Source organism: Callorhinus ursinus, unplaced genomic scaffold, assembly GCF_003265705.2.
Source record: "Callorhinus ursinus isolate GAN/ISIS: 27379988/994484 unplaced genomic scaffold, GSC_fseal_2.0 scaffold8, whole genome shotgun sequence".
NCBI lineage: Eukaryota > Metazoa > Chordata > Mammalia > Carnivora > Otariidae > Callorhinus > Callorhinus ursinus.
The window spans coordinates 60,192,537-60,220,078 of NW_027397070.1; the positions used below are offsets into that span (position 1 = coordinate 60,192,537).

Below are 27,542 nucleotides of genomic sequence, written 5' to 3' on the forward strand. Positions count from 1 at the left end.
GTGATGTTCTATATGTTCACAGAGGGCTGGATTATACAGGTGTATGCATGTGTCCAAACTCAGCAAATGAAGATTTGTTACACTTTATGTGAATTTTAAGTCCAAAGAAAAAACTAAACAAATCTTGAACTGCAGTTAATGACATGCATGCTGAAGTATTTAGGGGGCACTACATGGAGGCTGGCACCAAAAAAATAAGACAGACATGTGATAAGGCAGGCGCAGTAAAATATTAATGGTAGAACGCAGAGGGTGGGAACAGGAGCATTCACTGTAAAATTCTTTCAACGGATGCTGTATTTTTATAAAATTTCCATAATATCATGCTGTCGGGGAAAAAAAGGGAGCAGCCACCATCTTCTGTCATCTTCCAGAAAGTTCTGTGTCCATCTCCACCTGGTCCAGGCCCAGCACCTCCTTGGCTTCCCCACAGTCAACAGGTGCCTGAGCAGCCGCCCTTCCAGCTCTCACATGCACACAAACCCTTCCTCTCCATCCTCTCCCCCAGGCCCACCTAGGTGAACTCACGACAATCTGTCTCTGGTACCTTTAGGAGTCAAAACTGTAACGAGGGGTGAGGAGATAAAATAGTGCTTCAAGAGCTCTAAACACACCCATCGTTCTGTCAGGAACAAACTGTAAGCAGAACTCGTTTTGTTCTCCCCTTAATTACTATTTTATTTTTGCTAAAAATCAACAGTATTTCAACATTCACATCATCTCTTAAAAAATGTTTACAGAGTTTTCTGACTTTACAAGTGCATTTTCTAAAGCTGATTTTAACAGCTGCATTTCATAACAGATGAAAACGATAAAGGAAGAAAAAAGACTCTTACTGATCTGTATTATTAAGTGCCTACTTTCAGATATGTGTGTACATGTGTTTATATGTGCACTCACACCTCTTTTTAAAAATAGTTGATATACAACTCTGGGCTTTTCTCCCTACTTCTGTGCATTTCCCCATACCATTCTTTTTAGAAAACACCATTTTTATTGGTTTTGAATCAATCCATTGGCAGGGTAAGCCCGCATCTAGTTAACATTTCTCTATTGTTGGACCTTTGAGTTTTACCTAATTTATCATCTATCATAGAACCTTAATTGGACATTTGGGTTTTATCTAATTTATCATTTATCACATAACCTTAATCATAGAACCTAGGATGTAATTTAATACAATATTCCCCCACATGAAGGCATTTTTTTCTGTAAAATCTTTATCAAAAAGTCAGCTGGTCTTGGGTGCCTGGGTGGCTCAGTCATTGGGCATCTGCCTTCGGCTCAGGTCATGACCCCAGGGTCCTGGGATCGAGTCCCATATCGGGCTCCCTGCTCCGCGGGAAGCCTGCTTCTCCCTCTTCCACTCCCCCTGCTTGTGTTCCTGCTCTTGTGCTCTCTCTCTCTCTCTGTCAAATAAATAAATAAAATCTTAAAAAAAAAAAAAAAGTCAGCAGGTCTTACCTGAATAATTCCAGGAGGGAACCCCACTTTGGAGGTTCAGTGAATGACACCATATGGACACTTAATTTAAATGAATTTAGCTACAGGAAAAGGGAAGGGATGGGAAAGGGGGGGAAAAAAAGAAAGAGGGACAGGGTATGGGAAAAGAATATATTTAAATCGAACACACACTTCTGCCCTGAATCCACTCAGCGGCCCTAAGCCCCAGAGTGAGCTGGGCAATAATAAATTTGCCTTTCCTTCAGTGACTTCAATTCACACACGCTCTCATGGTGGCAGTCTACCTGGGTCCAAATTCCAACCCCATCATTTACTAACTAGGTGACCCTGAACAAGTTATTTAAAACAAAACCCCAAAACCTGTCTGTGCCTCAGTTTCCTCATCTGTGAAATGGGGATAATAATGGTACCCATGTCAGAGAATAGCAGGGATGATCAAAAAGTTTATATATTTCAAGTCTTTAGCCATACAGTAAGCACTAGATAAGTTAAAGTTATTACTATTTTATAAGACTTGGCTCCTAAACATAAGGCAACTATTTCATCTGGTATATAGTTAAAGAAACAATCCACTCCATAAATGGAGAAAAAATGGAGCTGAACTTCACTGAAAGCTAGTATATTAGCCCTAAGGAATTTTCCAAAGGTAGTTTTGACTCTTACCCGCGAACTCTAAGCCCTGCTCACCACAATACACAAACGCATACCAGGTCACTGCTGGGAGGCTCACACTACTAGAAAATTTGCTTTGATACTGAGTCAAATCTCCTTTCTGCCTTCAACTTCCACCCGTTGATCCTGGTTCTGCCTTCCCGAGTTACACAGAACATTGCCAATCTACCTTCCAAAAGATGGTCCATTGAAGCTTCAATGACTCTGACCATATTGCTGTCCGAGGCCCATACCCACAAGGCCTCATCTGGTCCTCACAGGATGGTGCCAGCCGAGTCCTCTCAACGCTCCTGCTTTGTCAGTGCCTCGGTGAAGTGTGAAAATTCACGACCTGACAAAACACGCCCTGTCCTCTGACCAACTCACAGTGCCATGGGATCAATACTTCCCTAGATCTGGACACTGACAGCGGTACAGCTATTAATCCGGGTAAGACTTAGCTCACCTAAGCTTCAGGAATCTACTGGGAAATCACACCAATGCCCCAAGCCCTTCCAATAGCATCTTCACAATTTAGATTAGTAAACTTCTCTCATTACTCTCCTCCTAAGGTCTGGGCCTCTCATTAGCAGAGATTTAAGAGCCAGTCTTTGTAAGTATTTTTCCTTTTTCATCTATTAATAAGTAATAACCCTTTATCTGTGCAAACTAACGTCTAATTTCTATCGATGATGTCTGATATCTGAGCGTGCGGCATAGCAGGAGTTAACAAATGAAGAAACAGAGGCTCAGACAGGGCTAGTGACTCATGGGGGATTACATTATCAGTCAGTGGCCAAGTGAAAATGCGAACCAGGGTCCTCCGTTTCCCAATGTAGAAAACATCCTAGCACACAACTGAGCTCATCTTTATTTGTGGACAGGAAAAGAATATTTGAGGTTAGAGGAACACAGGTTCCCCAAGAAAGCTGCTTCCTGGCAGCATGACCTTGAGAGGCTACTTACCCTCTCTGAGGTTCCTTTTCCTCGTTCATAAAATAAGAGTATGGTTCTCCTCACTAGCTGTGAGGATCACACAGGCTAACAAGCACGGGGCTCAGTCAGTGCCTGCTGGCCTCCCCATCTTTTCCTGGGTCCTACCACGTCTGTGGCACCACACCGCGGGGCCATGGGGAACTGAACAAGACTTTAAGGAGTATTAAAATTATTAAAAAATGTATGAAAACGTGTTGATAGTCATTTACTCTCAGCCATAAGGTTTTAGGAGATAGCATGTAGATATAAACATGCACTGAAAAATCACAGATATAAACACATCATAAAAGAAATCTTAGTTGGAACTGCCTATGTGGTGAGGTATAATGTCGTGATGAATGATAATTAAAATCTGGAGGCACAGCAATGTAATGGAAACCAAAATTTATTTTAAAAAGTAATTAGCCTATGAAGAATGATAATGGTCCCCTCTTGGCTTTACATTCCAATATTCTCTACCTTCCATTTTCATTACCTGTAAGCTGTCTGGGAAGAGAGATGGTGTATTACTGTTCTTTGTGTTCCCAGCAGTGTCTTACAAACTACTCAGTGCCTAAGGGATTTAATAAGTACTTAAATATTTTTGATTGACAGGGTAGAGGAGAAAAGTTTAATAAACTAATTACCGAAGTGAATACCATCATCTCTTTTTTATCTGGTGACGTATGCTGGAAGCATTTTGAAAAAGTCATTACCACTTAATGTCACTTTTTAAAATGGCTTACTTGGGGGAGAGATGAATAAAAAGCCTTCGTGACTTTTTAAAATGGCATACAGATCAGACCAAATGGTTTCTGGATAGTTTGTCACAATTACTTGTTTCAAGGTATTTTTTAGATTCATTCATTCAACAAGTATTTACTAAAAACCTGCTACGCCCGGCACAATGCCAGGCACCACAAATAAATGAGACTTCTCAGACCTGAATCCTGACTTCAAGGTTTGAACTTTCACTTCAGAGTGTGAGATAAGACACATGCCTCCACAGCTCAGCGATGGAGGACACCCACCGGAATCCAGAAGAGGGGGGCGGGGGCAGACAGAGACCGCGCAGAGAGGGTTCGGGGGAGAAGGAAGTTACTTCCCACCAGTGAAAATCAGGAAAGACATCGTGACGGGTACCTTGCTATGTCTCCTCGGTAGAGAGACTTATACTCCCAGTTGGCCGGATCCGGTTTCTTATCTGTTCTGAAGGTTTCTCCAGTCAGAGCCTGAACGTCCTCAAGCCAAACAAAGCGATGCCCAATATCAGCGGCAGCATTACCTTCTTGACTGTGGGACACAGGAAGGTGAAGAACAAAGAGGGAGAGGCACTTTGAAATCTTCTGGCTACATCGTCCACCTTTTCAGAACAATGAAAGTTGAACATTTCAACACTGATGCTCCACACAGCATCAAACACACCCAAGTATGTCAAATGTGCACGGGCCACAGACGAAGAGGATTCCTGCTGTGGAAAAAGCTTTAAAATATGAAGCCAAAACTGTCCACCCTAAGTGACACTTTACCAAGAAATCACCTTATCTCAGAAATTAACCTGACACAAGTTTTTATTTTTTTAAAGATTTACTTATTTATGTTTATTAGAGACAGGCAGGGGGGACAGAGAGAGAGAGAGATAGCACACGGGGAGGGGCAGAGGGAGAGGGACAAGGAGAGAAGCCGACACCCCGCTGAGCACAGAGCCCAGAGCTCCATCCCATGACCCTGAGATCATGACCTGAGCTGAAACGAAGAGTCGGATTTGCTTAAGCGACTGAGCCACCCAGGCGTCCACAGGTGTTCTTTTTAAATATTCTATTAAATGACTGTAACTAGAATTTCAAATATATTTATAAACAAGTTTCCTCTAAAAATAAATAAAGTGGGTTGCCCTTGCTTAGCCTAACTCAGTAGAAAGTGCTCAGATTATTCCAACTCAAAACTTAACAACAGCAACATGACAGTTCCGAATGGGTCAGTCTCACATATTATTCAGACTTGGTCTAAGTCTCGTTTTTATAGCCCGGGCGCTGTGGACTGACCTTCTCTCTTACACCAAGGCCGGAGAGAGCCACTGCGAGACCAGACCCTTACTTATCCCTCTGAACCAACCTGAGAGTTGGCAGACTTCCAGCTGAGACACAAATGGAACCACTTCCCTAGGAGTCAAACGAGAGGGGGAGGTAAAGTTTTTTGGCATCTAACATCTTCCCTCCTCTAAAGAAAATCAGTTCATCATGCTGCTGACACAAGAAGCTGCCAAAGTAGTCAAAACAGCCCTTAACCTTGTTCCATCTTTGCTTTTGACTCCGCCCAGATAGAAATAAAGATTCTAACGGCTTCTAAATCATCCCTGACTGGGAATACAGAGGAATGGCATTCCGGGGACACAAAGTAGCTTTCAATCAAGTGTTTGCTGAATAGGTTAAAAGACACGGTGATTTTTAACACATTCCCCCTCAGAACATCTATGGAAGGTTTTCTATTGACAAACACCATAAGGGGCAGCAAAAGGAAGGAATGAGATGGATGCATTCCAGAAAGAAATGGAAAGCCCACGGGGGAGGGAGGAGGAAGCAGACCACACCTGGGGAATAAACGAGCTCTGATCCTCTCCTGTTGGGTACTGAGGTCAGGAAGCAGGATGTGGTCTGGGCTGTGCACAAGGGAGGATCTGCCTCCACCTGAAGGTGAAGAGCTCACCCCAGGAGACAGAGGTCCCTGAAAAGCTGTAGCCTTAGGGGAAGTCGTCCCTCGATCACTCAAAAATAGAGTTCCTATATGGTGCATTATATCCCCGAGAACCCACTTTCCCGACATTACAGAAGTCTCACAACTCAATAATGCCTTAGTCCTTGTCTCTATGGAAACAATTCCTCCAGGTCATCTTCCCCGGAAGAGACTACAGAAGTTCACAGGAAGAAAGTAAAAGAGAAGAACAAAAAGAGTGGATTTTGATCTTAATGGGGATATTCTGAAAAATATCAATGAACTTAAAAATGCTATCTGGATCACAGAACCATCAAGAGGCTCTAAAGTTCACCTCTGATGTGATTACGCATAGGCTGAAAATAACTACCTTCCAAGTTCTAATGGTAGTTCCTGTGTAGGTTCAGAAAATCCTTTAAAACTCATTTTCCTCAACTTTAAAAAAAAATGGACAAGTAGCTAAGAGTGAGTTTCCAGAAGAAGCAATGATTAATGTATGGTGCTTTGAAGACACACCGAAAAGCAAAAATACCAATAATGTATTCATTCATTCACACAACAGAAATGTACTGAGCGCTTACTGTGCATCGGGCCCTGTGGCAATCACTGAGGGGTTACAAGGGCAAGCGAGACAGGAGTGATTCCTGCCCACATAAACTCGGCCCAAGTCAGAACCTTTTTATTCTCCCCTCCTAGAGCAAGCCTGGGTTACAGATGGAGAACCTGAGGCACAGAGACAGCAGATTCAACCTGGACGCCCCGAGCCACAGCGGCCTGCGAGGCTCTCCACAGATCTGGTGGCAGAAGGATGCAGGAGGACTCAGGGTCCACCTGTCTGATGGAGACCCCATGGGTCAGATTCCAGACTCACTGCACCACAGAGCTCTCACGGATGTCAGTGGGACGTCTAAGCATACGACAAAAGCAAATAATGCCTGAAGAGTCAAAAAAAAAAAAATCCTAATAGCCCTAAATTTTTTAAGTATGCCTTGCATGGGGACTTCAACCTTCTCTTCTGGCCCATACGAACAAAGAAAAGAAAAAAGTGAGGGGCGCCTGGGTGGCTCAGTTGGTTAAGCGACTGCCTTCGGCTCAGGTCATGATCCTGGAGTCCCGGGATCGAGTCCCACGTCGGGCTCCCTGCTCAGCGGGGAGTCTGCTTCTCCCTCTGACCCTCTCCCCCCATGCTCTCTCTCTCTCTCTCAAATAAATAAATAAAATATTTTTTAAAAAAAGTTTTAAAAAAGAAAAAAAAGTGACATGAGAAACGACTCAGGTAGTTCCAGCACGTGCCGCCTGTCGTAGGCCTGGGAGAAGGGCCCCCCGCGGGGGAGCAGAGGAGACGAGGCAGAGGAGGGGCTACCAGCGAGCGAACGATGGGAGCAACAGGCTCAAGGGAGACAGCGGAGCAAAATGTGGGGAGAAGCAAAGCCCCCAGGAAAGGAAATACTATGTTCATGGGCCAGTCTACAACTTCCACACCGTGCTGGAAAGAAATGTGAGGTAAGAAATGATGACTGTAAGTGCTATACCGCCCTTAACCAAAGAGTGTGTGCCCAGCGGAGGGGGGGTGTCAGGGGGGCGGCTGATGCGAGCGATGGGAAGGGAGAGAGACTATGGAAGAGAAGTAAGACATTCCTCTTGCTCTGACCCTCACAGACGGGACCCTTAACTATGTAGTAAACTGGCCCATATTCCCATGGCATGGCACATCGGCCATCTTTCAAAATCCCAAAGACTTTTTGTCTGAATCAGATTCTGACACAATCATTACCGTGTCTAAATAACACTTCTCAAATAAAATCACGGCCCTAATTTTTTTTATGAGTTTTCTTCTTTTTTTTTTTTTTAATGTTGACCTAATGGTAGAGCTCTATTTGGGTTTGTTTTTTTTTTTTGGACTCCATTTGACTGAGTGGCTACAGAGTCATTCAGATACCTCATTTGTGGCAACAACTGAGGGAAAAAAATTCAAAATTTGAAAAGTCATAGGTATTTGAGAATAGAAAACCCACCTTGGTTTCTCTGATTCCTTTCTACTGTCTCCAGTGCTTCTGGAAGTTTTGTCCTCTTCAGGCTCACTATCTGGCTCGGAGCCACTGCTACTGGCCTGCCCACGTTTTCTCTTGGTTTTCTTGTGGTGATGTTTCCTCTTCTTCTTTTTCTCTTTCTTCTTTTTTCTGCTTGTTTGTTTGGGCTTTCTGTTAGCATCACTTTCATCCGAAGGCTCTGATTTCAGAGGACTCCTGTTTTGGGAAAATCAACATTAGAATTATTTTCAGATGAGAAGTACGGAGAAGACTGTGAAAATAAGCAAACAAATGTATTAAAGGGAACTCCAGAAATGCCCACAGGGCCTTACTATTTGCCCATATATTTATACAGTACCTTCCCAGATCACAACTCCCCTTAAGGATTTAAGAACTGGACCCACTACCCAGAAAAGAAAAGAAAAAAAAAAAAAAGTTGGACCTAAAACAACAGTAGGTGAAGAAATTCTATTGTAATAGCTTCTAAATCTAGACTTTCACATCTGCACATTTTTAAATGAAAATAATCTACCAGTTATTTTATCAAATATAGTATTTTTTTTAAGATTTTATTTATTCATTCATGAGAGACAGAGAGAGAGAGAGAGAGAGAGGCAGAGGGAGAAGCAGGCCCCCAAGGAGCAGGGAGCCCGATGCAGGACTCGATCCCAGGACCCTGGGATCATGACCTGAGCCGAAGGCAGACGCTTAACCATCTGAGCCACCCAGGCGCCCTCAAATATAGTATTTTCTGAAGCAACGTTATAAAGGGTTTATTTTCAGTCCTACATATTAGGGCAGCATGTCCTTAATGACAAAAAAAATAAAAAAAAAAAAAGGTTTAATTCTGGTCCTTGTTTTTAAAGGTTATGATGAGCCCTACTACATTACTGAAATATCTACAGACAACTCTCTCTCAGGCACCAACCAGTGTCCATTTCCAAAGGTTTCCTGCACTTTCGGAGGACTGCCTTCTCAGGGCTCCTCATCTTAATGAGACCACCTAGTCCATAAACTCGAGAGGGCTCACTTCTCAGTTTGATGCTCTACCACAATTTCTTTCAAAGCTTGGTAAAGATGTGCGCCATTCTGCTGTCCTCAAAGTTTTCATGAGATTTTATCCGATGTTATATCACATCAGCTTCTGTTTTTCCAAAAATGGTGAAAATGCAACTGAGGGAACATGAGAGTTATAATATTCTAAAGGTTACTAATGAGGTTAGTCAAGTTACTCGGCAATCACATGGTGCCATTTGCCTCGTGGCCTCGTAACTGGCACTGTGTTACACACTTGCCACTACAAAACACAAAGGGGGAAAAGAGGAATAATCTATGAGTGAGGTAAGGGAAAACAAAGAGCACCTCACTAGTGTGAGTAGAAAGAAGAGTTGTAATTCGCTCTTTTATCACAGGGTTTTCTAAGGAGCACTATTCGAACCCAACGATAGACAACACACAGACAAAAACTAAAAATCCATCTTTCAGAAAAGCTACCTCGTCAGCGGTGACCCTTCAGAAACCAGAGCAGCAGCCTCTTCAGGTTGTTGGCTCAGAGAGGTTATGGCTCCAACGCAAAAGCTCGGGTTGCTCAGCCAATCTAATTCTGCACAAGCAAAGGGGGAAAAAAATCAACAAAATCAGCTCAACGTGATTTCAAAAGCAGGAAATCCATCTTACCAGCTGACATCCTAATTCACAGCCAGTGTCAGCCAGAGAGTCCAAAGAAGCCGAAGGGAATCCATGAAATTTTTATTTCATAGGGCATGGGGCTTTCACACACTCTAAAATACTTAAGACTGAAATCCTCTTGTGCAATCAGACTGGAGCTTAAGCAAAAGCCACGCAACAAGTGTGGCTTAAAAAGCAACACGGCTTCACGATTCCATCACACTCTAAGGGGCAGGAATTGTTTCCAAAGCACTAGGATTGAATGACCTCAAGTTTGACGCAGACAATTCCGAAAAACTTAAAAATCAAATCATGCACAAAAGCCCGCCATGTTTAATATCGTTACAAAAGATTAAGACATTTTTCTTCAAAAAATATTCCGTTCTCAGTAACTTAACATAAGCCTTTCCTTACAGCAGTACTCTTCTTTGAAAATAAAAACATGGGGTGTCAACTTTAACACTAAAATGACATAAAATGTTAATAATGATTATCTCTGGGTGGTGAGATTAAATGTTCAAAATTGTTCCTCCTTCTGCTTATCCACTAATTTCTAATTCCTCTGGAATGAACTTTTTCTAAATTACTTATTTCCTAACCTTTTAGGAGTCTTAACTGTGAAGGAAAGGAAAGAGCCATGGGATGATGGACGGTGGTTAGAGGTTGTCCTCTTTTGTTCTAGGATGAGGCTAGAGCACCTGTGACATGGATGAAGTTAGGAGACAGAAGTGTAACTGCATTTTTTTAAGATTTTATTTATTCATTTGAGACACAGAGATAGAAAGCATGAGCAGGGGGAGAGGGAGAGGGAGTAGCACGCTCCCCGCTAAGCCAGGAGCCCGACGTGGGGCTCGATCCCAGGACCCTGGGATCATGACCTGAGCCGAAGGCAGACGTTTAACCATCTGAGCCACCCAGGCACTCCGTGCACTTCTTAACAGTCATACAGGGATATAATCCAAAAACCATAGGGTTCAGCCATTTAAAATGTACAACCCATGGTTTTTAGTATATTTAGAATTGTACAGAGCGCCTGGCTGGCTGTGGAGTATGGAGTCAGTGGAGTATGCGACTCTTGATCACGGAGTCATGAGTTCAAGCCCCATGTTGGGCACATAATTTACTTAAAAAAAAAAAAAAAACAGAATTGTGCAACTATCACTGTAAAATAATTTGAGCATTTTCATAATCCCAAAAAGAAACCCCATAGAGAGGTGCCTGGGTGGCTCAGTCGTTTAGCATCTGCCTTCAGCTCAGGTCATGATCCCAGGATCCTGGGATCGAGCCCCGTATTCAGCTCCTTGCTCAGCGGGAAGCCTGCTTCTCCCTCTCCCACTCCCCCTGCTTGTGTTCCCTCTCTCACTGTCTCTGTCAAATAAATAAATAAAATCTTATTAAAAAGAAAAAAAGATAGAAACCCCAAAGCTATTAGCAGTTACCTTCACTCATCTCTGGCTCTTCCACCCCAGGCAACCACTAATCTGTCTCTACAGATTTGCCTGTTTGGGACACTGAATATAAATGAGGTCATACAATACAGTCTTTTGTAACTGGCTTCTTTTATTCGGCATAACGTGTCCAAGGTTCATCCATGCTGTAGCACGTATTCATGCTCCATTCCTTTTTATTGCCAAATAATTTTGCATTTTATGGATATCCCACATTTTGTCCATCCATTGGCTGATGGACACCTGGACGTCATTTTGGTTATTATGAACAATGCTCTGTGAATATTCATGTATAAGTTTTTATATGGACATATGTTTTCACCGCTCTTGGCTAGATATCCAGGAGAAACGTTGGGTCATGTGGTAACTCACATTTAGCATTTTAAGGAAAGGCCAGACTGTTTTTTCCAAATTGGCTGCACCACTTTACATTCCCAGTAACTGTATATGGATTCTCTGATTTCTCCAAATCTGATTTCTACTGTCTGTGTTTTAGATTATAGTTATCCTACTGGGTGTGATGTCTCTCCTCATTGTGCTTTTCCATTTCCCTGGTGACTAATGATGCGAAGCATCTTTTCATGTGTTTATTGGCCATTCATATTTGAACAGTAATAGTCAAATCCCTTGCCCATTTTTTAATTGGGTTGCCTTTTTAGTCTTGTGCTGGAAGAGGGCTTTATATGTTCTGTCTTCTAGTCCCTGATGATTACTGCATCTTAGTGAGGAGTAGATGCTGAAATGTGTGCTTCTTGGTGACAGGTACTTTGTTTGACTCACTGTTGTATCCGTTAGCAATGCCTGGCAGTGCGTCAGGAGGAGCTTAATAAATATTTGTGGAAAAGAGGGGAGGGAGGGAGGAAAGGTACATTAAAAGAAAAAAGAGGGGTGCCTGGGTGGCTCAGTCAGTTGAGTGTCCAACTCCTCGATTTTGGCTCAGGTCTTGATCTCGGAGTCATGGGATGGAGCCCAACGCTCAGCAGGGAATCTCCTTGAGATTCTCTCTCCCTGTCCCCCGCCCCTCCCCCCAGCCCCCACCTCACTCGAGAGCACATGCAGCACACACACATACACACGTGCTTTCTCTAATAAATAAATAAAATCTTTAAAAAAAGGGGGGGGAGGAAGAGAGGGATCCTACCTCATTAAGTACCTACTGCAGGCCAAACACCAGGTAAAGCACTTTATATCCTTACCCCTTTTAAGCACCAAAACAACCCACTATGGCAGGTATTATCATCTCCACTGTATAGAAGAGGAGACTGAGGCTCAAAGAAATTAAATAATTTGTAAGGTCATACCCAGTGAGTGCTAAACAATCGTCCAGGCAATCTTTCTTCTATTGTCTTTTTCTTTCTGAGATTGGTTCCCTTTCCTTGGGTCTAATTCTTGGCAAGAGGTATGTGAAAATAGTTCCTGTTGCTCAGAGATCATGATTATTTCCACAAAAATTGGATTTTCTCATGAACAAAGGAAAAGTGAGAAAAGATGGAACAATATGCAAGGAAAGATGCTCTCAAACGATTCCGGTATATCTTTCCATAAATATTCCAGACAGTGAGGACAGCTTGGAGAAAATGTAAAGAAACGCAGATGTCAAAACAACAGAAAGTGTTGTTTTGTGAAGGACTCTGTCCTTCACAAAGTACAAGAAAAAGGGCTTTTAAGGGAGCAATTACGACTTTGCCATATGAGACTACTGTGGAAAAAGAGTAGTGTATACAGAACTAAAACTCTTGGGGTTCTAACCCAAATCATCACTGACCTTCTCAATGACCTTCATCTCAATCAAATGACCTTTTGTCAGAGCAAAGGGTATTTGCACCTGACAAGAAGTTACCACTGCTTTTTTTTCCTGGTAGCGCATGAGCAGTGAACATGAAACGTTAGAAGTAATCACCACTGGATGTCAGGCATGCAGGAATTTTGGAAATCATCTAGTCTAGAGATTTCTAAACTCTTTTTAGCCAAAGAAAACACTGCTCAAACAAAATGTTTCAGAGAAGCCCAACATGCAGAACAGCAGAAGTAGGGATCCTCCTAGGGGTCTGGAGGGAGGGAGCAGTTCTGAGAAGGCTCTCCAGGGCAGAGCTGGGATACCACCTCCTCATCTAGGGATCAAAAGCAGGAGGCCCAAAGAAGTTCAGTCACGGCTGTGGGCACACACGTGAAACTGGATCTGCGCTCCTCCATCTGGTCTCTCCACCACACCATGGTGCTACCCTTCATTCCCTCAACTAAGGCTCTGGTTTTCCTGAAATCTCCCTGCAACTGGTACATGGGGCTAGTGTGGCAATTTTCACATTACAATCTCATTATTTGCATGGCAGTCTTCCTACTTTATTCTAAGGCAAAGGTCAACAACTCAAATTCTTACAAGGGCCAGATTAGTAATTCCTCTGACACTGTAGGGAGAATGGGGGGGGGGGGAAGACAAAATATTTTGCCAGCCAAACAAATACAGCAAATTGGTTTACAATTCTTGCATCCAAGTTTCCAGCTCACCTACCCTGCTCCTATTCCTTTCTTTCTAAACTAAATGCAACAGGAGGGGAGAGGTTATGACTACTCGCTCCTGTATTCCCAATCCCTAGCACATAAAATGACTGAGGATCTGAGCCGTATCTTCATATTTTTGTATCCCCAGCACCTAATTTACTGAACTGAAAGACCCTGAGATCATCAAAAGCATGCCAATATCTAGGTATAAAGTACAACTATTTTAATTCTTCACTGTAAATGGAGATTTGGCCATTAAAGAATAAAGTACTGATTAGCTACTATGTGCCCAGGCACATCCCAGGCTTTGGGGGTACAGTGTGAATAAGGCAGGCCAGGTCTCTGCTCATGTGGTATTTATACTTCCTCATAACCTTAACTGTTCACGTAATACATGTAAGATTATTAAATTTGGGTTACGTGGAATCCTGGAGGAAGTTATTTGAGATTAAAAGATAGTTTATTGATCAGATTGCAAAGGTTTTTTTCCCTCTATTTACCTACATCCTCACACGATTTACAAGCTCCTTTGATAGAAATCAAGTAGGTATTTCGATCACTGTGTCAATAGCAAGCAGGAGAACATAACATAGTAGAGGAAGGACAGACAGGATACACCCTGCCCAGGGTTTGGTTTGGATAGAAAAGCTGGCTGGCTGACAAACCTTCTGTCCCTGCAGGTTAGTAAATAAGCATAGGTTGAACCTGCCTGGATATCAGCACTCTGCTACATACACACACACACACACACACATACACACACACGCACGCACACACACACACACACCCCTAAGGAAAAAAGGGTAGAAGTACCAGGCAGAAAACCACTTTAGAACTACCACCTAATAAACGTAGATGGAACTGGAGGGTGTTATGTTGAGTGAAATAAGTCAATCAGAGAAAGACATGTATCATATGACCTCGCTGATATGAGGAATTCTTAATCTCAGGAAACAAACTGAGGGTTGCTGGAGTGGTGGGGGGTGGGAGGGATGGGGTGGCTGGGTGATAGGCATTGGGGAGGGTATGTGCTATGGTGAGTGCTGTGAATTGTGCAAGACTGTTGAATCACAGATCTGTACTTCTGAAACAAACAATGCAATATATGTTAAGAAAAAAAAGAAGAAGAAGATAGCAGAAGGGGAGGAATGAAGGGGGGTAAATCGGAGTGGGGGGGACGAACCATGAGAGACGATGGACTCTGAAAAACAAACTGAGGGTTCTAGAGGGGAGGGGGGTGGGGGATGGGTTAGCCTGGTGATGGGTATTAAAGAGGGCACGTACTGAATGGAGCACTGGGTGTTATATGCAAACAATGAATCATGGAACACTACATCCAAAACTAATGATGTAATGTATGGTGATTAACATAACAATAAAAAAAAGAACTACCACCTAATAAAAATCAGGTAGGTATCTGGAAGAACCACAGCATGTGTAATTTTACCGAAAATTATATAATGAATCACCCCAAAGTTGACATGCTTTTTATGAGAAGGTTATTATATCATGCTATTTCCCCAATCCTAGTGAAAATGCTCTAATTCAATTTCACTGGATAGAGGGCTGAAGAAATCACCACGAATCGTTTTAAATACAAAAAAAAATTTTTTTAATCACAGCTGGATAAAATATCCCAGTTCACCCCTTCCCCATTACTATTATAACAAAATAGCTCTGATTACTGGTTTCTGTGGACTCTGGTGAGCACCACCCCTCCAGGTATAATTCAAAAGACATTTCCAAAGTTGAGTGTAATCGATTAGCACATGTATTAGGGAAGGGGATTGTTCCTTTAATAAGAGCGAGCCAAGCTCTTTATTTGACCAAAATCCTTTTTTTCTGACCAGGAAACGGAGCGCGCAAACGTTTGTACAGAAAGCACCAGCCAACGTGGCTAAGAACAGCTTTTAAAATGGTGATTACAGAGTACCCAGCCAAAGTCAGACTTTCTACGGAGTTAACCTACAATTTGAAGAGACCCAGGAATCCCAAGAGTAATGTTTAAATGGTCCGAACCCCAACATTCTAATATCACAGTGTGATTTATAACACAAGTTTTGGAGCCAGAAGGACCTGTGTTCAAATACTGGCTTTATTGTTTACTGGTTGTGCAACTCTTAACAAAACACTTAATCTGAGTCTCTTTTCTTTCACTCAGCTTTTTTTTTTTTTCCCCTCTTACTGAAAACCAGGCACTGTTCTAGGAACTAGGAACACACAGCAAACAAGACAAACCCAACCTGACCCTAGGGCACTGACATCCTTGCAGTCACTTACACACAACGTGACAAATGTCAGGATAAAGAAGGTATAATGAGAGCACATCATCCAAACTGGGTACAGGTCAGAGGAAGCTGCCTGGGAGAACAGCTCGGTTAAGACCTGAAGGACGAGAAGTGAGGCTAATCTGCTCCTACCAGCAGAAGAAACGGCTGGTACAAAGGCTTGAAAGTGGGAAAGCAGGGCTCTGGAAAACAGCAGGAAGCTGTTATGTCTGGACCACTGGGAGGAAGAACAAGTAGGGGCACAATGAAGCTGGAGAGGTTGGGGGCCTTACAAAGATGTCAGAGTTTGGGCTTACCCTAAAAGCAATGGACAAGACACTCAACAGCGCTGAACAAGAGGGACAAAGTCAGATCTAGGATTCTAAAGATCAGCAGCAAGGAGTAGTATTAAAGAGCACGCGTTCTGAAGCTGGATTGCCTGAGCTCATCCTGGTTCTGAGGCCTACCAGCCACGTGACCACAGACAGGTTACTTATTGGCTCTGTGACTCCATTTCCTCCTCCTTAAAAATGCAGATAAAGGGGCGCCCGGGTGGCTCAGTCAGTTGGGCATCTGCCTTCGGCTCAGGTCATGGTCCCAGGGTCCTGGGATCAAGCCCTGCATTGGGCTCCTGGCTCGGCAGGGAGCCTGCTTCTCCTTCTTCCCCTGCTCCTGCTCTCTCTCTCTCTCTCACTATCTCTCTCTTTCAAATAAATAAACAAAAATCTTTAAAAAAAATAAAAAATAAAATATATGAATTTTTAAAAATGCGGATAAACAGTACCAACTTCATAGGGTTATAATTCAATGAGTTAATATTTGTAAAGCATTTTCACCAGTGAATGGCACGTGGTGTTTTTAAATAAATACACTTTAACATTCCGCCTACAGTGTGGAGAGTGGTTCAGGGAGTGAAGGCAGGACTGAAGACGGGGAGGCTCTTTAGGAGGCTGCTGTCAATCCAGGGGTTAATGACAGCTAAAACTGGGAAGTGGCTGTGAGAACAGGGGTAAACTAATGAACTGAAGAGTTAACTGGCTCAACAAAACATGAGCAAACTGAATTCAACAGTACATTAAAAGGATCCTGCACCATGATCAGGTGAGATTTATTCCAGGTTTGGTTCACAATCCACAAATCAATCAACATGATACTCATTAACAAAATAAAGGATAAAAATCATACCACCTCAATAGCTGCAGAAAAAGCATCTGACAGTGTTCCATATCCATTCATGATAAAAACTCCCAGCAAAGTGGGTATAAAAAGAATATACCTCAACATAATAAAGGCCATATAGGACAAACACACAGCCAGTATTATACTCAATGGTGAAAAACTGAAAGCCCTTTCTCTAAGATCAGGAGTAAGCCAAGGATGCCCACTCTTGCCACTTTTATTCAACACAGTACTAGAATTCCTAGCCACAGAAATAAAAGGCATCCAAAGTTAGTAAGGAAGAAGTAAAATTATCACTGTTTGGAGACAACAGGATACTATATACAGAAAACCCTAATGACTCCACAAAAAACTTTTAGAATAAATGAATTCAATAAAGTTTCAGGACACAAAATTAATATACAGAAACCTGATGTGTTTCTATACACTAATTACAAACTATCAGAAAGAGAAATTAAGAAAACAATCCCATCTACAACTGCATCAGAAAGATTAAGATACCTAGGAAGAAATTTCACCAAGAAAGTGAAAGACCAGCACTCCAAAAACTATAATACATTGATGAAAGAAACCGAAAATGACACAAATAAATGGTATAAAAGATATACTATGCTCATGTACAAGAAGAATTTATATTGTTAAAATGTCCATACTACCCAAAGCAATCTACAAGATCCAGTGCAATCCCTATCAAAATACCAATGGCATTTTTCACATAACTAGAACAAAATAGTCCTAAAATTTGTATGAAACCACAAAAGCCCCTGAACAGCCAAAGCAATCTTGAGAAAGAAAAACAAAGATGGAAGTATCACACTCCCAGATTTCAAATTATACTTCAAAGCTATAATAATCAAAATAGTATGGTACTGGCACAAAAACAGACACACAGATCAATGAGACAGAATAGAGAGCCTAGAAATAAAGCCACATTTACATGGTCATTTAATCTACAACAAAGGAGCCAAGAATATTCAATGAGAAACAGTCTCTTCAATAAATGGTGTTGTGAAAACTGGATAGTTACACGCAAAAGCATGAAACTGGGCCACTGTCTCACACCATACACAAAAATAAATTCAAAATGGGTTAAACACTTAAATGTAAGAAGTGAAACCATAAAGTACCTAAAAGAAAACATAGGTACTAAACTCTTGGACATCAGTCTTAGCAATACTTTTTTGGACCTGTCTTGTCAGGCACGGGCAACAAAAGCAAAAACTAAACAATTGGCACTACAGTAAACTAAAAACCTTTTGCACAGCAAAGGAAACCATCAAAAAACCAAAAAGGTAACCTACTGTAATGGGAGAAGATATTTGTAAATGATATATTTAATAAGCTGTTAATACCCAAAATATATAAAGAACTCATACAACTCAATACCCATAAAACAATCCAATTAAAAACTGGGCAGAAGACCTAAGCAGACATTTTTCCAAAGACATCCAGAGGGCCAACGGACACTTTGGAAAAGATGCTCACCACCACTCGCCATCGGGGAAATGCAAATCGAAACCACAATGAGCTATCACCTCATGCCTGTAGGAATGGCTAAAATCAAAAAGATGAGAAATAAGTGTTGGCTAGGATGTGGAGGAAAAAAAAAAACAACCCTCATGCACTGTTGATAGGAATGCAAACTGGTGCAGCTACTGTGGAAAACAGTATGGAGGGTCCTCAAAAAATTAAAAATATAAATACCGTATGATCCAGCAATCCCACTTCTGGTCACTTAACCTAAGAAAATGAAAACACTAATGCGAAAAGATTTATGCACCTCTATATTCACTGCAGTGTTATTTACAATAGTCAAGATATGAAAGCACTGAAACGTCCATCAATGGATGAGTAAAGATGTAGTGTGTGGGGCACCTGGGTGGCTCAGTCAGTTAAGCGTCTGCCTTTGGCTCAGGTCATGATCCCAGAGTCCTGGGATCAAGCCCCACGTCGGGCTCCCTGCTCAGCAAGGAGTCTGCTTTTCCCTATCCTCCCTGCTCGTGCTCTCTCTCTCTGTCAAATAATAAAAGCTTAAAAAAAAGATGTAGTGTGTGTATACATGCACATATGTGTGTGCAGGTGCGTGCGCGCGCACACACACACACACACACACACACACACACACACAGATTCTCTAGGGAATATTACTAAGCCATAGAAAAGTGAGACCTTGCCATATGCAACAACATAGATGAGCCTAGAAGGTATTATATTAGTCAGAAAAAGACAAATACCACAATTTCACTTATATGTGGAATCTAAAAACCAATGAACACACAAAACGGAATCAGATCTATAAATACAGAGCACAAACTGATGGTTGCGGGGGGGCGGGGGATGGGCAAAATACATGGAAGGGATTAGGAGGTACAAACTTCCCGAGATGGGAAAAGAATTATTTGGAAGGATGGGATGAAGAACTGAATGGGGGGTGAGGGGAGGAGGAGGAGAAGTCAGAGTATGTGTCTAAGTTTTGGCTTGGGGGAATGGTGGTGCCATTTTCTAATACGTGGACCCAGGAAGAAGAGCAGGTTTTAGAGAAAAAAAATACAGTTTAGTTTCTTTCCCAAATATGGATAATACACCTGCCTTATATGTTGTTATAAAGATTAAATGCACTGATATGCCATCTTCCTTCCCAACTCTGTCCAAATATTCGGCACCTGAGCAATAACGTTTTGGAGTATAAAATCCTAATAGTCTGATGGTACGTACAGAAGAAAAACTTGAGAATAGGAGGGATCAGACACTGGAGGCTCTCTGCTGCTTCTAATATAACGGAGTCACTACATACCTGTTTGTTGAAAGAATGACTGTTGCTAAATTTCCCCCCTCAAACCTCTTACTGAATGGGATGGCTACTTAAATCCTGTCCTAAAGCTTAACAGTACCTCCAGAGCAAGGAGCCGAGTTGGGGTCACTCACTTGGGTATTGCCTGTCTGTCCTGTCCAGCAGTTTAGTTTTTTTATTTGAAATTCTGCACTACTATTAACAATCTTACATTTTTACGTTTTACAGTATAAGGCAAGAAGTACAAAAATGGGCAAGGATGTGAACAGACATCTTTCCAAAGAAGACATCCAAGTGGCCACCAGACACATGAAAAGATGCTCAACATCACTCATCATCAGGGAAAGGCAAATCAAAACCACAGTGATATCACCTCACACCGGTCAGAATGGCTAAAATCAAAAAAGGCAAGAAATAACAAGTGTTGATGAGGATGTGGAGAAAAAAGGAACATTTGTGCACTGTTAGTGGGAATATAAATTGGTGCAGCAACTGTGGAAAACAGTATGGAGATTCCTCAAAAGATTAAAAACAGAAATACCATATGATCCAATAATTCCACTCCTGGGTATTTACCCAACAAAATCGAAAAGATATATGCACCCCTATTTTCCTGCAGCATTATTTACAATAGCCAAGATATGGAAGCAACCCCAGTGTCCATCAATAGACGAATCAGTAAAAAATATGTGATATGTATATAAAAATATAAATAATGTGGAATATTACTTAGTCATTAAAGAGGACGAGATCTTGCCATTTATGATAACATAAATGGATCTAAAAGGGTATTATGCTAAGTGAAGTTGAGAAACAAAAATACCACATGATTTCACTTATATGTAGAATCTACAAAACAACTGAAATAAAAAGCAGAATCATTTATAAATACAAAGAACTGATGGGTTGCCGGGAGATGGGCAAAATGGGTGAAGGGGAGTGGGAAATACAGGCTTCCAGTTATGGAATGACTAAAGCACAGGAATAAAAGGCACAGCACAGGGAACAGAGTCAATGATCTTGTAATACTGGTGTGTGCCTACACTTGCAGTGAGCAGAGCATAAGGTATAAAGTGGTTGAATCACTATGGTGTCCACCTGAAACTAATGTAACATCGTGTGTCAAAAAAAAAAAAATGTACAGGGGCACCTGGGTGGCTCAGATGGTTGAGCGTCTGCCTTCGGCTCAGGTCGTGATCCCAGAGTCCTGGGATCGAGTCCCGCATCAGGCTCCCTGCTCCTTGGGAGCCTGCTTCTCCCTCTGCCTCTCTCTCTGTCTCTCATGAATAAATAAATAAAAAGTTTAAAAAAAAATGTACAGTGCTTCTATTTATAACAGCAGAAGAATGGAAACAGTAAATGTTCTTAATAGGGAACTGTCTGAATAAACCATATGACATCACATGATGGAGTTCTGTGTATCAGTCAAAAGAAATGAGGAAGATCTCATACTGTAGAGTGCATAGGCTGTAGAGTGATCTCTGGGATTTCAACCCTAAAACGAAAAACAGGTGGGGAGCCTGGGTGGCTCAGTCGGTTGAGTGTCCAACTTTTGATTTTAGCTCAGGTCGTGATCTCAGGGTCATGAGATCAAGCCCTGTCAGGCTCTGCACTCAGTGGGGAGTCTGCTTAAGATTATCTCTCTCTGGGACACCTGGGTGGCTTAGTCGGTTAAGCCTCTGACTTCACTCAGGTCATGATCTCAGGGTCCTAGGATTGAGCCCTCCATTCAGCTCCTCACTCAGTGGGGAATCTGCTTGTTCCTCTACCCCTTCCCTGATCACGCTTGCGCTCATTCTCTCTTTCTAATAAATAAAATCTTAAAAAAAAAAGATTCTGGGCGCCTGTGTGGCTCAGAGGGTTAAGCATCTGCCTTCGGCTCAGGTCATGATCCCAGGGTCCTGGGATCGAGTCCCGCATCGGGCTCCCTGCTAGGCGGGGAGCCTGCTTCTCCCTCTGCCTCTGCCTCTCTCTCTCTCTCTCTGACTCTCATGAATAAATAAATAAAACATTAAAAAAAAAAAGATTCTCCCTCTCCCTCTGCCCTCCCCCACCTTGCACTCTCTCTCTAAAATAAATAAATCTTTTAGTGTCCGACTTGACTTCGGCTCAGGTCATGGTCTCAGGGTCCTGAGATCAACACTTGCATCAGGCTCTGTGCTCAGAGGGGAGTCTGCTTCAGGATTTCTCTCTCCCTCTGCCCATCCCCCTGCTTGCTCAAGCTCTCTCTCGCTCCTCTAAAATAAAGAAGTAAATTTAAAAAATAAAATAAAATGCAAAACAGTACGCATTTAAGAAAGAGAAAGAAATGTAGTTACTCGTATTAAGGGAGAAAAAAATGGAAGGATCTCAATGACTAATTAAAAAAAATTTTTTTTAAAGATTTTATTTATTTGACAGAGACAGAAACAGCGAGAGAGGGAACACAAGCAGGGGGAGTGGGAGAGGGCGAAGGAGGCTTCCTGCCAAGCAAGGAGCCCAATGTGGGACTCGATCCCAGGACCCTGAGACCATGACCTGAGCCTAAGGCAGACGCCCAATGAATGAGCCACCCAGGAGCCCGACTAATTAAAATTCTAACCCACAGAGTAAGGAAGTAATGAAGTAAGTAAAGTAGGAAAGAGTAAGGAAAGTAACAGGCTGAGGAAGAGAAATGAAAGGCTTTTTTTCCTCTGAATATACCAGGTTTACAATTTCAACCTTAGGACCACGCAAATGCTTCACAACACTATAAAACAGGATCAATTCAAAAAGAAGAAAAAAGCAATCCCTAAAAATGAAAAACAAATATACGTCAAACTGGTGACAAAACCACTCAGAGAACTATTTCAAGTGACTTTAAAACAGTCAATCAACCACACATCTGCTGCACGAAACGTCCTAAGGACCAAAAGAACCACAAAGAAATATTAAACTATTTAGTATTAGTTATGTTACTACTGTTATTTTGAACATATACACAATTGTTCTGGTGGCATTAGGAACTTTTTTTTTTTTTAAGATTTTATTTTTAAGTAATCTCCACACCCAACATGGGACTCAAACTCACAACCCCAAGATCAAGAGTCACATGATCCACCCACCGAGCCAGCCAGGTGCCCCAGGAACTAAGATTTTCAGCGTAAGAGGAAAGAAATATAAACATTAAAATATAAATGTACATATAAATTACAAATTACAAATTAAATTACAAAAAGAAATTAAGTAAAAATCTCACAATCTTAAATCTGGCCTGGAAATATCAAGGTGAATTCATGATGTATTTTTCTCTTCCTGGTTTTGACCACTCAAAATGTCTAGAAGTAATGACGACCAGTGCAATTAGCACTCCTGACACCAACGTGTGGTTTTAACCTTCCCATACCATTTTCCACTAAAAGAAACCATGGTTTTTAGAGAAACAGCCAATTCCAAGTCCTAATGAAACGTGTAAGTGATGAACTCTGGGCATCTTTTAGGCCAGAAGGCAAGGAAGCAATGAAAACATCTGGGTCATGTCAAAAAAGACACACACGAAACTTAATTAGACTCCCAATAGCCACAGATGGGATGGTTTGAGCATTAGAAAAAGAGTATCTGCAATGGATTGAAATACAAGTGTTAAAAATTCGAGAGTTTATAACGAAGAGGGAGACCTCTAAAAGTTGCAGGAACCCCAACTCATTTTCTGAACACTGACAAAGGGAAAGAATCAACCATTCATCCTTTGTTGCCTGAATTCTATTTTAGGGTATCCCAATAGTGTTGACAGAACGTTTATAGAATAACTGATGCTAATATAGGAGGAAAGTTAAAATTAGAAAACAACCATTTTGTGACCCCAATGAAATAATGCATCTAAGCAATAATCATAAATGGCTGCAAAGATCATTAGGTGAAAGACTGATGGATGAGTCAGGACTGTCCATGAAATCACTGATCAATCTTAACATTTCTCAATGAAGAGAAAACTAGACAGCACATCCTCCTGACCTGAGTCAACAGCAAATACCCTAATGAGGTACCTCCAACTTAAAAAATTATACCTGAATCTAATTAACTCTCTAGATCTAATTGCCAGCTCACAGGAAATACTGGGATAGAGAAGCACACTAAATGTCACCAGATCTGGTGGGAAATGTCTATAGGACAAATGACCCATTTTCCTCAACAAATACATCACAAGGGAAAATGGAGGGGAAGGAGAAACTATTTCATATTAAAAAGAGACCTAAGAGATATACCCCACAAAATACAATGTTGTATCCTTTTGGGATCTTGACTTGAAGCAGCATTAAGAGGCCATTTTTTAGACAATTTGGAAAATTTGAACACTGCATATTAGATGATATTAAAGAATTACAGTTAATTTCATTGAATGAGAATGTTTAAATTTTTAAAAATACAGTGCTTCATAAAAAGCTCTTCTACAAACATTAGCCTGCCATTGAATACCCAGAAAATGTCTGATAAATACTGGTTAAGATAAGTGACAAGGGCGACACTCCCCTGTAAACTTTCCATTTCACCCTCCCCAAATAAAGGATAAACCCCTGGCCTGTTACTCAAGTCACTACCCTCCCTCACCACCAGTCCCAACCATATTTCCCAAGGCTTCCCCTTTTTGCCTCTACATTTTCAGACAAACAGGACTATTTGCAACTTTCCGCACAGGTCACACGATTTCCTTCCTGCATGTCTTTGAAGGCCCTGGAATGCCCTTCCACTATCTCCATCTGTCCAAATCCTCCCCTCTTGAAGACCCATCACCAAAGTTATCTCCTAAATAAACCTTCTTTGAACCTCCCATCAGAAGTCAGTATTCCTGTAGTTCACCTGTGACACCTGTAACATCTTATCTCTTCTGCTACTTTTTAAAAAAATACCTGTTGATGTAGAGAAGACATTAGGGTCCGAAGCTGAGGGCCAAGAAAGAATTCTTGAGAAGCCCTTGGTGCAAAAAGGTGCTTTTATTAAAGCACAGGGGCAGGACCCTTGGGCAGAAAGAGCAGCACTGGGGTCATGAGGAGTGGCCCCTTATATACTTTCAAGTTGGGAGGGGGTTAGGGAGAGCCTAAGTCTAAGGAATTTTGGAAGCAAGCTTTCCAGGACCTTTTACCCTTAACAAAGTATAAACACTAAGGCAGCTGAGTTCCTAGAGGATTTTCACTTTGCCTGTTTTAAGGACTTGTCAATGGGCTGTAGGTAGTAAGGAAATAGCCAAAACTTACACTGATTATATAACAGATTACTAAAAATTATGAAGAGCCTTACCAAAACAGAAGTGTAGGAACTATCAGAGAATATAAAAGAGGTGTCAGACACAATTGGACTCTGCCACATAAGTGCATGATCTAGGATTAATTACTCTAAATGACAATTCCGTCTCAATTTTTAATAATGCAGATCTCCTGGGTATGTTTAAGGCTAAACAGAGTATGTGATGCCACCACCTGGAGAGCCTCAATAAACAGTTCTGATTCCCAGCATCTGTGTCCCTCTGGAGAGAAACTGCGTTCAATTATGCTTTGGATCCTAATCCCTGGCTCTAGGTCTGCCAAAAGCTATGAACCCACTGAGCGGTTCAGAAATAAGTAAAACGGGAAAGGACGAAAGATGTAATAACAACACCCAGCATTTGCATCAAGAATCTCCTTGAGATGTGGAGTACTAGCATCTCCGTTTCACAGGTGAAGTAACTGAGGCTCAGAGCAGGAATGGGGTCCAACAGCATGACAACATAGGAGCCCCAGCCCCACGGCCTCTCCTCGGTCTCTCTCTCTGCCCATCGCTCTACAACTCTTAAACTGAAGCCAGGACGAGACCAGGGGGCTTCCCTTCCCAGAAGTCTTTGCAGCGCCGCGGAGAACTCTGGGATACAAATGGATAAACAAATCCAAGGCAAGGGCCGAGACCTAGGACTGAGAAACTCCATCGTATGCCCGCCGAATGTCTCCTTCATCCCTTTTGCGTGCTTACCTTTCCTGGCGCTGCCGCTATTGGGAGCGTCACCAATGCCCGCAAAGGCCGGGAACAGCGCCATGATCACAGGCCGCACTGCCGTTCCCTTCGACAGAAATGGCGCCGGTGAGCGGACGCCGGTAGTGAGGCCTTCGCTCTCGCGGTGCACTCTGGGAAGTGTGGTTTTTTTTTTTTAAACCCCCGCTCTCCCTCGGGCTTGACCGGGGGGCTGGGCGGGGCGACGAGGGGGGCGGAGCCACTTCCGTGTAATTGCTCTCCGAAGGCTTCTTTGAGAACCAGGAAAATGGAGAGACCCCAAGTGGAATTTTTCAAAGGTGAAAGTAGCAGGAGCTGGGATCCTAATTCGACCCCTGAACTCACACTATCACTAACTGGGTCAAAGTAATCAAGCTCTGTAAGCTTCAGTTTCCTCTTATGCAAAATGTTCCTAAGATTAAATGAGCGCTAAGGTGCTTACTTAGTTGTCGTTGTGCCTGGCCCATGGGAAGCACTTGAGAAAAGTTAGCTATTACGTGAGTTGTGACTGCAGATCGAACTCAAAGCCATGAGATGACGGAACTTCATTGAGGCGCCTGGGTGGCTCAGTTGGTTAAGCATCTACCTTGGGCTGGGGTCATGGGGATCGAGCCCCGCACCGCATCGGGCTCCTTGCTCAGCGAGGAGCCTTTTCTCCCTCAACTGCTCCCCCTGCTTATGCACCTGTGCTCTCAAATAAAGTAAACTCTTTAAAAAAAAAAAAAAAAACTAAGCAATACAAAAGAATAGAACCTATCAGGTTCAAAGGTCTGCTAGTTAGAGAACTTATTTACCCACCCATGAGGTATTCTTGACTAAAAAAAAAAAAAATTGCATCTAATTAAGCCTGCTACTAGAAATATAGGGGATAAAGAAAATTTAAAGAGTTCATACCACCTGGAAGCATCATCCAAATCCAGAATGTGGGAAATTATAGAAAACAATCCAGTTTCTTCAAAAAAATCAATAGCTTTGAGAGTACAGAAGATTGCAATAGATTAAAAGACCTTTAGAGATGTATCAACCAAATACAATATATGGCCTTGTTATGATTCTGATTAGACATTGTAAAAACATCTTTGTGAGACAGATGGAGAAATAAGAGGTGGACAGAGTGTTAGTAGATTACATCAATTAATTCTTGTTAATTTGGTTAGATAAACTAATGTCAGTAAGGTTACTTTTTTGAAGTTCTTACAGGGGCGCCTGGCTGGCTCAGTCGGTAGGGCATGCAACTCTTGATCTTGGGGTTGTAAGTTCAAGCCTCACACTGGGCTTGGAGCATACTTTAAAAAATAATAAAGTTTTTATGTATTGGAGATACATACTCTAGTATTTGCAGGTGAAAATAGATAAGTGAAAAAATATTTCTGTGGATCCCAGGGAGTTCAAAGATCTCTAGAGTTAAATAGAAAATATATTAGAAACCAAATAGTTACAAATCTAATCAAGGGACGGGTGGACTCAAGAAAGCTGACCTTGTGTGAGTCCAAAATGAACACCCTTCATGCTTTGAAGACCTCTACATAGTGTTTATTAAAAGGAGGGGTATGGTGGTAGGGGTAGTAAACCTTTGCATGCATGCAGCTTAAAAACTCAGGTTCTACCCAAATCTCTGGCTCTAAGTTACCTCAATCAGTTGGGGCAGCATCTGCCTCCTTAGCAGATCACTTTGCTTAGCTGGGATGGTGACAGTCTTGTCCAGTGCTTCATATTTTTTCTACTCCAGAAAAATAAGTAATATGGAACGCTTGGGAGAGTCAAAACCATAATAGTAATGGTTCTGGAAGCAGAAGGAAATCTGGGCATGTTAAATATTTTCTGTGCTACAAATGTGTCAGAGAATTTGGCTTAAGAGACCCCTCCTTATAAGAACAATTTA

At 41.9% G+C, this 27,542-nt stretch overlaps 1 protein-coding gene across 4 annotated transcripts in view; it reads right to left on the bottom strand.

The window, feature by feature from the left end:
* Positions 1-25,785, bottom strand: part of NRDE2 (NRDE-2, necessary for RNA interference, domain containing) — a 53,961-nt gene extending 28,176 nt beyond the window's left edge. For 2 of the 4 annotated variants that reach the window (XR_012379128.1, XM_025869475.2), the window contains exons 1-4: positions 25,643-25,785; positions 9,327-9,435; positions 7,818-8,048; positions 4,234-4,383 (exon numbers count right to left, since the gene is read on the bottom strand). Coding sequence is in view for 2 of the 4 variants with exons in the window: in XM_025869475.2 (XP_025725260.1) it covers positions 4,234-4,383; positions 7,818-8,048; positions 9,327-9,435; positions 25,643-25,706 (554 nt within the window). In the remaining 2 variants the exon portion in view is untranslated. The remainder of the gene's footprint in view (positions 1-4,233; positions 4,384-7,817; positions 8,049-9,326; positions 9,436-25,642) is intronic. The other 2 variants (XR_012379129.1, XM_025869477.2) reach the window with 1 other exon arrangement.
* Positions 25,786-27,542: the final 1,757 nt, after the last annotated feature.